The 15,213-nt window shown below is 38.6% G+C and overlaps 1 protein-coding gene and 1 pseudogene across 4 annotated transcripts in view; both read left to right on the top strand.

Moving 5' to 3' along the window:
* Window positions 1-15,213, top strand: part of VPS35 (VPS35 retromer complex component) — a 39,800-nt gene that overhangs the window by 291 nt on the left and 24,296 nt on the right. The window contains exons 1-6 of one of the 4 annotated variants that reach the window (XM_077132303.1): window positions 38-121; window positions 8,195-8,293; window positions 10,947-11,043; window positions 11,792-11,915; window positions 12,372-12,554; window positions 14,302-14,515. In XM_077132303.1, coding sequence (XP_076988418.1) covers window positions 119-121; window positions 8,195-8,293; window positions 10,947-11,043; window positions 11,792-11,915; window positions 12,372-12,554; window positions 14,302-14,515 — 720 coding nt within the window. In that variant the 5' untranslated portion in view covers window positions 38-118. Of the gene's footprint in view, window positions 1-37; window positions 122-2,104; window positions 2,129-8,194; window positions 8,294-10,946; window positions 11,044-11,791; window positions 11,916-12,371; window positions 12,555-14,027; window positions 14,217-14,301; window positions 14,516-15,213 lie in introns of those variants that run through there. The other 3 variants (XM_077132305.1, XM_077132304.1, XM_077132306.1) reach the window with 3 other exon arrangements.
* On the top strand, window positions 9,504-10,254 carry LOC143659401 (large ribosomal subunit protein eL13 pseudogene; annotated as a pseudogene).

Below are 15,213 nucleotides of genomic sequence, written 5' to 3'. Positions count from 1 at the left end.
CCTGGCAGTCCGAGGGCGGGGCTAGAGAGGGCGGGGCTTGAAAGGGCCGCAGCGTCACCTGACCGCGGGAGGCTCATCGCGGGTGGGTACTGCTTGCTGCTGGCTGTGGGGAGTCGCCATGGTGAGTACTGAGGGGTCGTCGAGCCCCGGACGGACCTCTCTCCTAGTCTCAGCTCTGTCCCACCGCTCTGGATCCCTGCGGGCGGAGTTAGTTCTCCTCAGCCCGACCGGGACTTACGCCAGTCTAGCTTGGCCTGCGGGACGAGGGACAGGCAGGCGAAGGCCGCAAGCGGCGGTTCCGGGCGGGGTGGGCGGTGGCTCCTGGCAGCCGCCGTTGCTCTGAGACTAGGCCGCTTCTCCGAGGGGTTTCTCGGCCTGTAGGCTCTGGGGCTCTGTGAAGGCCCATGGCCTCTCAGTGTGTTGTTGGGCACCGCCCTTTCCGACTTAGTGCCGGAGTCCCGGGACTAAGTGGCAGCCAGGGTCGGGGGCGTGTGGGGGGCGTGCGGCTCTCCGGGGGCGGCCGGACCCTCCTGGAGGTTGATCCTTTGCTTGCATTTCCGAACCTTTGTGCCTGGTGGTGCTCGGCAGGTCTCATGTCCGTTCCTGTACACGAAAGACCCACCGCAGTGGGGTGCTGGCTTTTCTTTCCTGTAGTTCCTTTTGGTTGTCAGTGTTTGTCGGCCTATTCTAGGAATCTGCTGAAGTAAATTTTCTGGGTGGAGTCGTGCTGTATCTTCCATTAATTGTGACAGACGATAAGGAGTCTGCTTGTTTTCAGTAACATTTGTTCCTTGGCCCACTGGTCCTCCTTGTCTCCTCATTGATGAAATCCAATTATTTCTCTTGCTGATGGTCATTCTCCTTGGTTTCTTTCACTGATAACAGTAAAGCGTGCTAGGGTTGTTAGCCGGTAAACTTGAACTTCCTGAAAATGTGCAGTGTGTAGTTGCTACAAAGGCAAGTTGTCACTTGAGTTTTTTCTTTTTTTTTTTTTTGCATGGGCAGTCTTCGGGAATTGAACCCGGGTCTCCGGCACGGCGGGCGAGAACTCTGCCACTGAGCCATCGTTGCCCGCCCTCACTTGAGTTTTATTAGCGTTTGACTTGGTTTGTGCTGTATAAATGTTTTTTGGATGTTGGTGTATTGTATGACTGTTTTGATTATCTCATTATTCTCAATGTAAACAAGCTTCTGCAAACCTGTTTCCAGGTTCCACTTTAATTATGTTTTTACCAGAAAGCAGAATTAAATTTTTGCTATTTACTGCTGTCATAGATATTTTTCACAAGGTTTACCGTTGCGAATTGATATGGGACCAGTGTAAAATTTTAATTGAGAATTGATTTAGGTCCAGTGTAAAAATTAAATTGGGATTTGTCCGTTGCTGTATATTTATCGACTGACATTTATAGTGTTTTGTAGTAGAAAGCACTTTACTGAAGATGGACTATGCACCTGGTATTGTATTGGATAAACCAGTTGGGAGCAGTGAGCCAGACCCACAGTGCTGTCCTTAAGGATTTTATTGGGAAGGAAACTTGATTATCAGTCTTGTCACAGTTACTATCTCTGTGATTTGGGCATTTCACTCAGTCTTCTCCGAGTCTCGCTTGTGCAACTGAAAACAAGTGTTGTCCTACTTGGCTCTTCCCAAGCCTAAGATTTTAGGATTTACTTCAGTTCATCAAACATCTTCCATGCCTTTTAAGTCAAACACAATGCTAGGCACTGGATGCAAGCAAAGCATAGTCTTTGCTTTAAAAAACTTTTAAGAGTTTAGCAGGGGTGACAACTGTTGTGAAACTTATAATGGATTGTGAGAATTATTTTCTTAAGCATTGCCAAATCAGTGCTTTGGAGTCATGGAAAGAGAGTACTGCCTGGGGAGCTTGGGAGAAACTAGAGGAAGTAACATGTGAACTGAACCTTTGAAGAGGGTAAGCAGTGTTTCTGCAGAAGTGAAGTTGAGAGGTGTGAATGTTTGTAGTGTGCTTGATCATAGGATACCTGGGGAGATGTATTGGTAAATGAAATTTATAAATAACTTTTTTGTTGAAGGGTTTCTGCTCTTTGTCTTCCTTAGAGGAAAGCCCTGGAAGATGTTTAAGCTGAAAAGTGACAAAATGAGGTTTGTGTTTTAGAAAAATAAGGGCTTGTGCCACAGATTGAGTAGAGGCAACCAATTATGTAACTTCTAGTCTTTTGTGCATGCAAATTGAAATATTTTATTATATGGATTCTTTTGTGTATGTGACAGGTAATCAAAATAATGTGTAAAGAGTAATAAACCAAAATGAAGATTAAAAGAATATCTGATCAAAAATCAAACTGAAACCATATTATTACAGAAAAATTTATTGTTTTGCATGTCTCTTAAGAAATATGGGAAGCCTCTGAGTTCCTATAATTGCTGAGAAGAGGCTCCATCCTTTGTTTTTGAAAGTTAACCTGTCAAGTTAAATGTTTAGTCCCTTATACTTTGAGTGCAGTTTCAGTGGATTCTTAGAGACACACAACATCCCACTTCACCATCCTAGATGATCCTTGCTGAAAGGATAATAAAACCTTAAATGCCATAAGTCATTGAGATACTGCAGTTGCAGAAGGGCATTTATTTAAGAAGAGAACATTTATGGGATATTACCAAAAGAGGACTTAAATGATTTTGATTTGGAAGATCAACTAAAAAGATTCAGTAAAGTATTTGAGCCAGTATTCTAGTTTGCTAGCTGCCGGAATGCAACACACCAGAAACGGATTGGCTTTTAATAAAAGGGGATTTATTTTGTTATTCTTCAGAGGAAAGGCAGCTAACTTTCCACTGAGGTTCTTTCTTACGTGGGAAGGCACAGGATGGTCTCTGCTGGCCTTCTCTCCAGGCCCCTGGGTTCCAACAACTTTCCCTGGGGTGACTTCTTTCTGCATCTCCAAAGGCCTGGGCTGAGTTGCTAGTGCTGAGATGAGGAATGCCGAGCTGCTTAGGCTGTGCTATGTTGTGCTCTCTCATTTAAGCACCAGTCAATTAAGTCAAACATCATTCTTTGCAGCAGGCACGCCTCCTAATTGACTGCAGATGTAGTTAGCAACAGATGAGGTTCTTGTACCATTGGCTCATGTCCACAGCAGCAGAACTAGGCATCTTCACCTGGCCAAGTTGACAACTGAATCTAACTACCACATGTCCACCCCTTGTCAACTTGGCAACTACACACATCACCTTAAATGATATTAAGGTGCAAAAAATTCTCTTCTGGCTGCAGACTTGTGAATCTCAAAACAGATTGTTTGGTGCCAAGATGCGAAGGAGGATATTCACAGGATATAGGTTTTCATTTCCATAGGGAGAAATTGGAAGAACACAGATGTAAAACCTGCAGGGCAAACACCATTGGATTTCAAAGTCTGAAAGTCATTCATCCTTTGGCTTTAGAAAGTGGCAGTCCCACCCTTTCTGAGGGCCCATTCAGTGGTCCGACTCTTTTCAAATCAACCTCGGAGAACATTGAGGAGACCACCTCTCAGCTCCACTCTCTCCAGGCATCAGGGCCACCCCTGGGCTCTCTGCCATTTCTGGGGCACACGCTTAACCCCACCATGTGGTGGCAGCCAGGCTCTCCCAGTCCCCCAAGGAGCGTACTACACCTTTTCCAACACCTGAGGCTGCACAACTCTTCCACTACAAGAGTGTGGGAGGCTAATCCTTGCCCTTGAGGGCAAACTCACTCTCTCCATACATATGGGTGGGTCCACTCTCCTGGCCGAGCTTCCATGGTTCTTACTCTGCAAACTCCGGTTTTTCCCTTTTGTGTCCTCCTTTGCCAAGATTGGCAGTGGTTTCATTTACACCAACAGTCTCTTAAAGCACTCCAGGACTTCTCGATCATTCTCTTCACGGTTCTTCCAAAATCTTCCCCTTAACCGTACAAAACACCGTTCCAAAATATCTGGTATTTGCAAACCGCAGCAGCACCCCACTCCGGTACCAAATCGGTTCTAGTTTGCTAGCTGCCAGAATGCAACACACCAGAGACGGATTGGCTTTTAATAAAAGGGGATTTATTTTGTTAGTTCTTAAGAGGAAAGACAGCTAACTTTCCACTGAGGTTCTTTCTTACGTGGGAAGGCACAGGATGGTCTCTGCTGGCCTTCTCTCCAGGCCCCTCAGTTCCAACAACTTTCCCTGGGGTCACTTCTTTCTGCATCTCCAAAGGCCTGGGCTGAGCTGCCAGTGCTGAGATGAGAAATGTCGACCTCCTTAGACTGTGCTATGTTGTGCTCTCTCATTTAAGCACCAGCCAATTAAGTCAAACATCATTCTTTGCAGCAGGCATGCCTCCTGACTGACTGCAGATGTAATGAGCAACAGATGAGGTTCATGTACCATTGGCTCATGTCCACAGCAACAGAACTAGGTGCCTTCACCTGGCCAAGTTGACAACTGAATTTAACTACCACGTCAAGTAAAAACTGGGTGTAAGAGCCAAAGGTGAATCAGCGATTGAGTCTATCCTACATAAGAATGTAGTCTAGTGCAGTGTTTTCTTGCCTTTTTTTCACTGTAACCCTTTTAAATATATTTTTATCATGAACCAGCACACACACAGACATACGTAAAGCAAAATTTTCACAAAATAGTAGTTTACTTTGTGTGATGCCTTCTAATATTTTCTATTCTATTTTAAAAAATTTGGCTATGACCCATTTTATTGAATTTGTGACCCGAGGTCAAGCAGAGAATAAAACATAGAAATAATTAAAATTAATTATATTAATTATTAAAATACGAATGTTATGTTAAGGAGAATAGATGAAATCTCAGTGACTTCAATTTCAATGACAGAATGAATTATTTTTGTGAGGAAGCCTTTTGGGGAAGGGTGTGGTATTTGAATAGCATCCTGAAGGGTAAGTGGGATTTGTCCATGTGAAGATCCAGGTGTATGAATGACAGTACAGAAGGTCATTGGTTTATGAAGTTGTAATTGAAATTATAAAAAGGCCAGGTGAAGTCCAACATTTCATAGTGGATGGGGGGTTGTTTGGGATTCTATCTTGAAAAAAAAAACTAAATAATGAAAATAAGTTTGCAGATCTTATATTTTAAAAAGTATAAGCTGTAACTACAGTGAAGTACTAAGTCTTGGATTAAATAAAGAATAAATCAAGTTTTGATTGTTGGAAAAATCACTTTGCATTAACCTTTGCAGCACAAAAATTTTTTTCCAGAAATATTTGAAGAATTTGGTAATTTTCTATCCCTCTCCTTTAATCCTTTGGCATTCAAATTATTATGTTCTGAAGTTTCCATCCCTCATCATCCTTAATTTTCTCTACTTCAATTGTTAATTTCTGTCATTTTCTCATTTTTTAAATAACACTTTCTTTTTACACCTTGAAATTCTTCAGGTTTGTGAGAGTAGCATTTCATTTATAGTTGATTTGCGTTATGTTGTCAGATTACATCTATAACATTTAGGAGGTGAGATTGACTGTATTAGTTAGGGTTCTCTAGAGAAACAAAATCAACAGGAAACAATCGCAGGTATGAAATTTATAAAAGTGTCTCATGTGACCACAGGAACGCAGAGTCCAAAATCTGCAGAGCAGGGTGTGAAGCTGATGATTTCGATGGAGGGTTTGGACGAACTCTACAGGAGAGGCTTACCAGCTGAAACAGGAAGAGCCTGTCTCTTCTGAATCCTCCTTAAAAGGCTCCCAGTGATCAGATTAAGCATTGCTCATTGCAGGAGACACTCCCCTTTGGCTGATTACAGATGTAATCAGCTATGGATGTAGCTGACATGATCATGATTTAATTCTATGAAATGTCCTTATTGCAATAGACAGGCCAGCACTTGCCCAACCAGACAAACAGGTACCACCACTTGGCCAAGCCGACACATGAACCCAACCATGACATTGACCGATAATAATTTGATAGTATAAGGGAGATAATTGCTTGTTCTTAAGGGGGATATAAAAATAACATTGCTAGGCACCTTTTAAGCTTTACTTACCTCATTTCATTTATTCCTCATAACATTAATATGTAAGTACTCTTAATATCCTTCTTTAGAAGAGGAAACTAAAGCACATTGTTTGAGTGGAGAATAATTTTATAAGTGATCAGTTCATGAAGACCTTTGCTTTACTCTGTACCTCATAACTGTGTGGACTCAGGAGGGCTGTTTGGCCTTATGTACATTGCATCTCCATTTTTCTAGGGTCTGTGCAGCCGAAAGTACCAAGGTTGTTGCTAGTCATTTGTTAATGACTTTCAGAGTGGAGACACTGTGGCTTGTATGTGTGTGTGTTTTTTTTTTGTATGGGCAGGTACCTGGAATTGGACCCGGGTCTCTGGCATGGCAGGCGAGAACTTGGCCTGCTGAGCCACCGTGGCCAGCCCTGGCTTGTGTTTCAATGATAGAATGTTTATAACTCTTCCTGCAGTATGTGATCCTTTGCATGAAGTACATCAAAATACTTCTTTAGGATAGCTGCTTCGTATCCTAACTATATTGCCTGATGAATAATTTTTTTAAATATGTATCTTTATTATAACTTTATTTCATTTGTAGCCTACTTTGTATTAAATGGTCTTCTGTAATTTTCAATATTTTGTATTTACTTTTCTATTAGTTTTGATAAAAATAGAATTTTGTTGAAATTTTATTCATGTTTATAATTCTATAAAATATTTTTTAAACTGTTTGTAATTTCTTTATAACCATAGTTTTATTTAATATAAAAAGTAATTATAAAAATTTCCTAATGTATCACTAGTTCTAAGTTGACCATCTGAACTTAATGAAATCCATTGATTCTAATGATTTTTAAATCTATTTTATCCAAACAAAACACCAAATCATGGCTCTACTTCTCTGAACCTCTCAGAGGCTTGCTCATAATTAATAGTGAATTGCATTGTCAGAATCTTTAAATGCTGGTGACATCCTTGCCTTGGAAACCAGCCTTTTATGCTGATAGTCCTGCCTAAGTTAATGTTTCCTTGAAGTTTGATTTAAAGACCCCTAAAGTTTTCTTTGAAATTTAGTCCGTGTTATTTACGCTTCTGAGGAACAGCCTGGTTATAGGGAAACTCCGTTTGTCATAGAAAAGAAATAAAAGGAAATGCTTGGCACTACTAGCTGTTCAGTTAATTTTTTTCTCTCTTTTCCAAATTAGACCAGTAAGAAGCCCTTGCCTTCTACCTTTCTAATTTATTTGTCTAGGAGGCAGTCCGTCTTTAGTCATTTTTAATTAAATGTGTAATCTAAACATTCTCAAACCAACTCATTCACTCATACAGTGAACATATAAGAAGCATCTATTATGTGTCAGACAATGTGTTGGTTCCCAAGAACATAAGAATGACCACAATTTACAGTTACAGCATGATGCTGCAGTAAAGATGGAAACACAGTGTTGTTAGCAAAAAGGAAGGAGTGGTAAATTTTTCTTGACAGATGGATCTAATTTAATTTGCAGATTTTCCCTGGCGGCGAAGGGAAGAGTCTCTGGATATATTTTGTTCATTATAGCTGTAAATACAAAATATTTGCACGTATTATTTTTATGTAAAAATGTGTATTTGAAATGGTGAAAGCTGGGTGCTTGAGAGTACTCCTCATGGTATTCTCGTGTCAGTCACTAACAGTAATTTCAACTTAGTTTATTTCTAACCTGATAGTTCCTTGTTATATATTGCCTAACGAGAGAGAGTCATTGTTCTTATAAACAAATTACTTGGTCTGTTTAAGAATGGATTAAAACTACAGCTGAACAGTAGTCTAGAGAAAGAGAGGCTTTTAGAGATTTAGGTTAGACTATACCTATCACAAGAATCAGGTCAATTGGATGGTTATGTTCTGTTTGGTTTCAGAGTGTATTAGCAGAATATAGGCACCCATAAATTACCACCACATGTTTCTTTGAGAGCAGTCTTCTACAAGAATATTGAGTCAGTTTGTGAGAATGAGGCAGTTTTCTCTACATGTTACTGTTCCCTGTCAGCAGTGCTATTAACTTCAGTGTATCTCTGTATTCATAATTTGTCAAAAATTGATAAATGTGTTTTATTTGTAGAACTGGAGTGCGCCTTATATGAAAGTCTAGGAGGAGGGCTATGGCTAGAACTGGAGAAAGTGCTAAAGAGATATTAATAGAAGTATTTTTTATTTTTTTTATTTCTCAGCCTACAACACAGCAGTCACCTCAGGATGAGCAGGAGAAGCTCTTGGATGAAGCCATACAGGCTGTGAAGGTCCAGTCATTCCAGATGAAAAGATGTCTGGTAAGAATGACAATATGGGAGGCATGACTACAGCCTAACTAAGGAAGCATTTAATCTGTTTTCTAAAGTTGTGTATAGCACCAGTGCTTCTGGTAAATCTAGCATTTATCTCCAAGAACTTTAAGAACCTCCCTCAAATACTCTGTGAAGCAATTTCAATAGATAGCCTTGTTTACTCACGTTTATCTTGATGATTTGAGATTGTCTGCTTTCCCTACCAGAATGTAAGATCCACAGGATAAGAGACCCTGCCTTTTATTTGTAAATCACTATATTATCACCACACCAATATCTGACCTATATCATTAGCCTCTTAAGTCGTAAGTTGCTATAATGGTGATAGTAATATTTTTAAGAAAATTATATATATATATTTTTATTGTAAAAAATTTTCATACAAAAAAGCAATAAATTTCAAGGCAAATTGCAACAATTAGTTGTAGAACAGATTTCAGAGTTTGGTATGGATTACAGTTCCACAGTTCTAGGTTTTTACTTCTAGCTACACCAAGATACTGAAGACTTAAAGAAATATATAATGATTCATCAGTCATACTCATTTGTTAAACCCTCCCTTTTCTGTATAATTCCACCATCCCCTTTGATCTTTCTTCCAATTTTCAGGGTTATTTGGGCTATGCCCATTCTAATTTTTTCAAGTTGGAAAGAGCTGTCAGTAATTTGGTACAGGGTGTTGGAACTAGTTGATGTTCTTTAGAGGCTGGCACCTCTGGGTTTCAGAATTTATCTGGCTTGAGAACCCATGTAGAGGTTGTAGGTTTATTATTATTATTTTGGTTTGAAGTTTCTGGAAAGTAATCATCATGCATGTAACTTTGTAGAATCTCAGATAAAGCCGTAGGTATTCTTTTGGGTTGGCAGGAATGGTTTTGGTGGGTGAACTCTCTCAGCTACTGATATCTTATTTGTTATACTTCTATTCCCCCTTTTGGTCAGAATGGCATTGTTGATCCCATGGTGCCAGGTCCAGGCTCGTCCCTGATTGTCATATCCTTTGTTGACAGGGAAAATTTCACCCCTAGATGTCATGTCCCATGTAGGGGGGAGCATAATGATTTCACTTGCTGAGTTGGGCTTAGAGAGAGGCCACATCTGAGCAACAAAAGAGGTCCTTTAGAATTAACTTATAGGCGTAACTATAGGTAGGCTAAGCTTCTTCGCTACATAAATGAGCCTCACAAGGGCAAGCCTCAAGATTAAGGGATTAGTTTTTTTTCCTCCCGGCGGCTCCCCTGGGCAGAGGCTGTAGGCAGCCATGGCTCCCAGCCGGAATGGCATGATCCTGAAGCCCCACTTCCACAAGGACTGGCAGTGGCGCGTGGCCACATGGTTCAACCAGCCTGCCCGGAAGATCTGCAAACACAAGGCCTGGCAAGCAAAAGCACGCCGCATTGCCCAGTGCCCAGTGTCTGGACCCATCCAGCCCATCGTGCGGTGCCCTACGGTGAGGTACCACACCAAAGTGAGAGCTGGCCAGGGCTTCAGCTTGGAGGAATTGAGGGTGGCCGGCATTCACAAGAAGGTGGCCCAGACCATCGGGATCTCCGTGGACCCCAGGAGGCGGAACAAGTCCACCGAGTCTCTGCAGGCCAACGTGCAGCGCCTGAAGGAGTACCGCTCCAAACTCATCCTCTTCCCCAGGAAGCCCTCCGCTCCCAAGAAGGGAGACAGCTCTGCTGAAGAGGTCAAACTGGCCACGCAGCTGACTGGTCCAGTAATGCCCATCCGGAATGTCTACAAGAAGGAGAAAGCCAGGGCCATCATGGAGGAAGAGAAGAACTTCAAGGCATTTGCCAGCCTCCGGATGGCCCGTGCCAATGCCCGGCTATTTGGCATCCGGGCAAAGAGAGCCAAGGAAGCTGCAGAACAGGATGTTGAAAAGAAAAAGTAAAATGCTGTTGGGACTTGTTAATAAATCAGTAAAGACAAAAAAAAAAAAATATTAAGGGATTAGCCTGTTGACTTGAGAGTTCCTGATGTTTGAGACAGTATCAGGGATTTCCCCAGTGGTAAAGTTTAGTAGTTCCACATTTTTTCTCCCAGGTAATAGTATTCTTACGTGTAAAGTCCTTATGGTTTCTAAGGCTTAATAAATATACTCTTTTAATCAATTGAACCTATTGCATTGATTTCCTTTCTATACCATACTCCTGCCTTTTTTGTGCTTGGAAAATGTTTCCCTTATCTCAAGGAATTGTTTTGAAATCGGGTATTGTAAAGGTTTGAAGAAAAGAAACTTACATGGATAGTCATTTCAGACAGCTTATGACAGATTTGCTAGATGTGAAGAGTATTTAACGTGTGACAGAGCCGTTATCCAGATAGTATCTTGCTTCAAAAGAATCCATTTGCCAGGTGTCTTAATTGCAAGTGAAATGTGAATTAATGGAGATAGTTTCATAGTTGATAAGATTAGAGCTTAGGAAGAACATATAAGACTTGCTAACTCTGCAGCCTGGGTGAGGAGTCATACCTTTTTTTATTCAATAGAGAGAGGGCAGGGTACAACCATCTAAAGTGGATTTTGTGGTTAAGTACTTTATACTGTTAAAATTTTGAAATAAATTATATAAACAAGTTAAATGTTTCTATAAATGAAGCATTCTCATTAATTCTCTTGGTGTTTCTATAGGACAAAAACAAGCTTATGGATGCTCTGAAGCATGCTTCCAACATGCTTGGTGAACTCCGGACTTCTATGTTGTCACCAAAGAGCTACTATGAACTTTGTATCTTTTGAATATGGAAGAATAAACATTTTGGACCATACTTCTTGATAAGGCCACGCAGTATTTGTTGCTTATTAAATATGCAGATGTGCTAAATGAGGAAAATCAAAAATTCAGTTTTAGAATACTTTTTTTCTATGCTTCAATCTCTTTAGAATTTTTATTCCACATTTCAAACACCTCATAAAGGATGTTGGAACTGATAGATTTTTGTCATGTAGGACTCTAAAATGGAAAGGAATGCAATGATTTTGCTGTTTCTAACCCTGTTAGCAGTCTGACAGGCAAGCATTGATTTAACTGCTTTGTTTCACCAAACACCCTTGATTTTGGCTATTGTGTTTTAAAATTAAGGATATTCTAATTGAAATTCTGTTTCCACTTAAACATGCTCTCTTAAAGGACTAACTTAAGTATCTGCCTAAAAGTTTAATGATTCTAATAAGCTCCAGACTATTGCTTAGGTTGACTTAGCTTTATTTTTTTAAACTTTTTATTGTAGTTGCATATATACAACTCACAGTTTCCCATTTTAACTACTTTCAAGTGTACAATTCAGTGGTATTAATTATATTTACAATATTGTGTTACCATCACCAATAGCCATTACCCAACTTTTTAATCACTTCGTACAAAAACTCTGCACCCATTAAGCCATGCCTCCCTCATTCCCCTTTCCCTCCATCCCTGATAAACTGTAATCTATACTCTGTCTCTATGAATTTGTGTCCTTAATCATAATGAAAAGATATGGCTATTTCTGATGAACTGCACTACTTGGAGGTCTACCTGACAGATGAATTTGCTAAAGGAAGGAAAGTGGCAGATCTCTATGAACTTGTACAATATGCTGGAAACATTATCCCAAGGCTGTACGTAATTAAGAATTTGAGGACTTTTATATCCTTTAAAATTAACAGCTTTTTATCAGTTTTAAGGTTGTTTAATTTATTAACAAATTGAGATTAACATTTTTGGCAGATATCTGTTGTTTTTATTTTAGGTTTTAGAGTGTAGTTAAATTAACTTTTTATATAGATATTTGTACTTTGGAAATAGGAAAAAAATACGTGTTATTTTGTTTAATGTTTTAACTACTAGAAAAACTAATATCAACAATTATTCTCTTCCTAACATGTTTAAAAACTGGGAGAAATAGATGGAGAGGTCACTCAGTGGTTATATTGTAAATAAGGTGGTATTTTCTTCATTGTACAGGAGAAAACAACCTGGTCCCTGTCTCATTCATTTAATGTTTGTTTTCAGAGTGTCTGAACATAATTTGAATGTTTTATTTCTAATCAAATGTTTCCTTATAATTCTTCTAGTTATCTGTTGATCACAGTTGGAGTTGTATATGTCAAGTCATTTCCTCAGTCCAGAAAAGATATTTTGAAAGATTTGGTAGAAATGTGCCGTGGTGTGCAGCATCCCTTGAGGGGTCTATTTCTTCGAAATTATCTTCTTCAGTGTACCAGAAACATCTTACCTGATGAAGGAGAGCCAACAGAGTGAGTAGTTTTCTTTTTTAATTATAGTTGTAATATGTTTTCATTATAGAATACATAAAAAATAAGGAAATATATAAGAACAAAATAAATATTAAAAATTCTTCCATGCATAGTAGGCCACTGGTTGCATTATGTATAGTTTCCTTTGTGACTTAGAATTCACTATATGTAGTATGATACAAAGTGTGCTCATATAAAGTAGATGTAATACTAGATCCTACTGTTTTTTTTTAGCAAGCTTTTTTAAAAAACTGCTAATTTTAAAGGCTATGAAAGTCTTCAGATTCTTAATACAGTACAGCTTTGGGATAATTCCCAGCATAATTGAGAGCATTTTTCATTATGTTAAATATTCTTTGAAAATAGGACTTTTTAAATATTAACATTTTGAAAATTGTATTTGTGATGAAATAATGAGGTATGCTTTACTTTTTCCGTGAGCTAGTCAGTTATCACATTGTTCCTTGAATGTCTATCAGTTTTTATAAATACTGAATTTGTGGAATCCTAGAATATAAATGACTTTAATGATCTTTGCACACAAGTTTACTAATGCCAGAAAAGGAAGACAAAAGAAAGCCCACTCAGAACTGTCTAATATGTGACTAGTTTTCCAGCATCCAGGTCCACTATTCTTTTATCCCAGAGCATTGGCAGATAGTCACCTGGCTGTGGTCTTCAATCACCTTGGATATAACAAGTTCCCTGGATTGAGGGACTTCTTTTTTTTTTTTTTAAGTTTATTCGTTCATTTATTTATTTTAAGATATGCTATTCAGTGGTTTTAAATATATTTAGATCAATTCATTTTTTAAAAATATTTTTATTGAGAAATCTTAACATACAAACATTCCATACATGGTTTCCAAACAATGGCTCACAATATCACCACATAGTTGTGCACTCATCACCAGGATCACCTTTTAGAGCATTTGTATTATTCCAGAAAAAAGTAAAAAGAAAAAGCTCATATATACCATACCCCTTACCCCCTCATTGACCACTAGTACTTCCATCTACCCAATTTATTATAACCATTGTTCCCCCTATTATTTGTTCATTCTCCATCTGTATTTTCTACTCATCTGTCCAAACCCTAGATGAAAAGAGCATCAGGTTTTCACAAGATCAGTTCATTTTTAAAAGAAAAAACAATTTTGTGGTGCTTGTGACAAAAAAATTTAAATAGTACACAAAAGATAGAAATGCAACAGCATAGAAAATATGGTGAGATCATTTTTTATTATAATATTGACTCAGTTTTGGGCATTTAATTAGCCAATTAATAAAAAATTTGACAACTATTAAATTTCCTGAGCTAGAGGATGTAGAAAAATAAAGCAAGGAAATACATGGCGCCTTCCCTTACAAAGCTTACAATCCAATTGAAAACATAAACCATTCAACAGTAAAATGACATAGTAGTGTACATCATAAATGCCCATTTTTAAAGGGTTTTTGAATTAAGGGAGTTGCCATAAGAGCAAGTCAAACTGGCCCAGGAAAGGAAATTGGGGAAGGTTATTTGACCCTTTAACCTTGAACTGTGTCCTCCCTCTGGTACTTTTTTCCCTTGAGTCTATTCCCTCGATATTTAACACCATGCCAGATAAAGTTGAAAGTGGCTTCGATGAACTGTTGGTGTATTGGAGAGATAAGAAGGTAATGCACAAAGGAGAGGGGCCGTAGTGAATTTGGTTCTGTAATTTAAATTTTATATAAAGGTTTTCCAATTGTATCTTTGCAGTGAGGAAACAACTGGCGATATCAGTGATTCCATGGATTTTGTACTACTCAACTTCGCAGAAATGAACAAACTCTGGGTGCGAATGCAACATCAGGGGCATAGCCGAGACAGAGAAAAAAGAGAACGAGAACGACAAGAACTGAGAATTTTAGTGGGAACAAATTTAGTTCGCCTCAGTCAGTTGGAAGGTGTAAATGTGGAACGTTACAAACAGGTTTATATCATTTTAGTTGTCACCTTTTCTTATGTAACGAAATATAAATTGAAGTCTGATTTTCTGAATCTAAATGTTTTTGGTAAATAATATAACTTTGGAAAACATTTTTAAATGGCTTTGATCAAAAAGGACCTAAATAAATGGAAAGATATGCCAAGTCTGTGTATTAGAAGACTCATTCAATATGTCAGTTTTCCTCAAATTGATCTGTATATTCAGTGCAGCTACAATCAAAATCCTAGCAGGCTTTTTTTTGTAGAAATCAGTAAGCTGATTCTAAAATTTATTTGAATAAGCAAAGAACAAAGAAGGTCAAAGCCATTTTGAAGAAAAAAAAGTTTGAGGACTCAGACAATCTGAATTCAAGATATGCTCTAAAAATATGGTAAAATAGTATGGTGCTGGCAAAAAATAGATGTGTAAGTCACTGGAAGAAAATAAAGTAGAGATCAGCAAACTTTTTCTCTAAAGGACCAGATAGTAAATTTTTTTTGACCTTGCAAGCCATATGGTCTATCACAACTACTCAGCCCTGAAGTACAGTGCAGAAGTAGCCATTGACAATTCAGAAGCGCCATAGAAAATACATAAGTGGATGGATATTGCTGTGTTCCAGAAAAATTTTATTCATAAAACAGGCAATGGGCCAAATTTACTGATCCCTGAAATACCCTGTCCAGAATAGACCCACATGT

Source organism: Tamandua tetradactyla, chromosome 16, assembly GCF_023851605.1.
Source record: "Tamandua tetradactyla isolate mTamTet1 chromosome 16, mTamTet1.pri, whole genome shotgun sequence".
NCBI classification, from domain to species: Eukaryota; Metazoa; Chordata; class Mammalia; order Pilosa; family Myrmecophagidae; genus Tamandua; species Tamandua tetradactyla.
The sequence above is the reverse complement of the archived record's forward strand: the minus strand, read 5'-3'. Positions and strand labels throughout refer to the sequence as shown.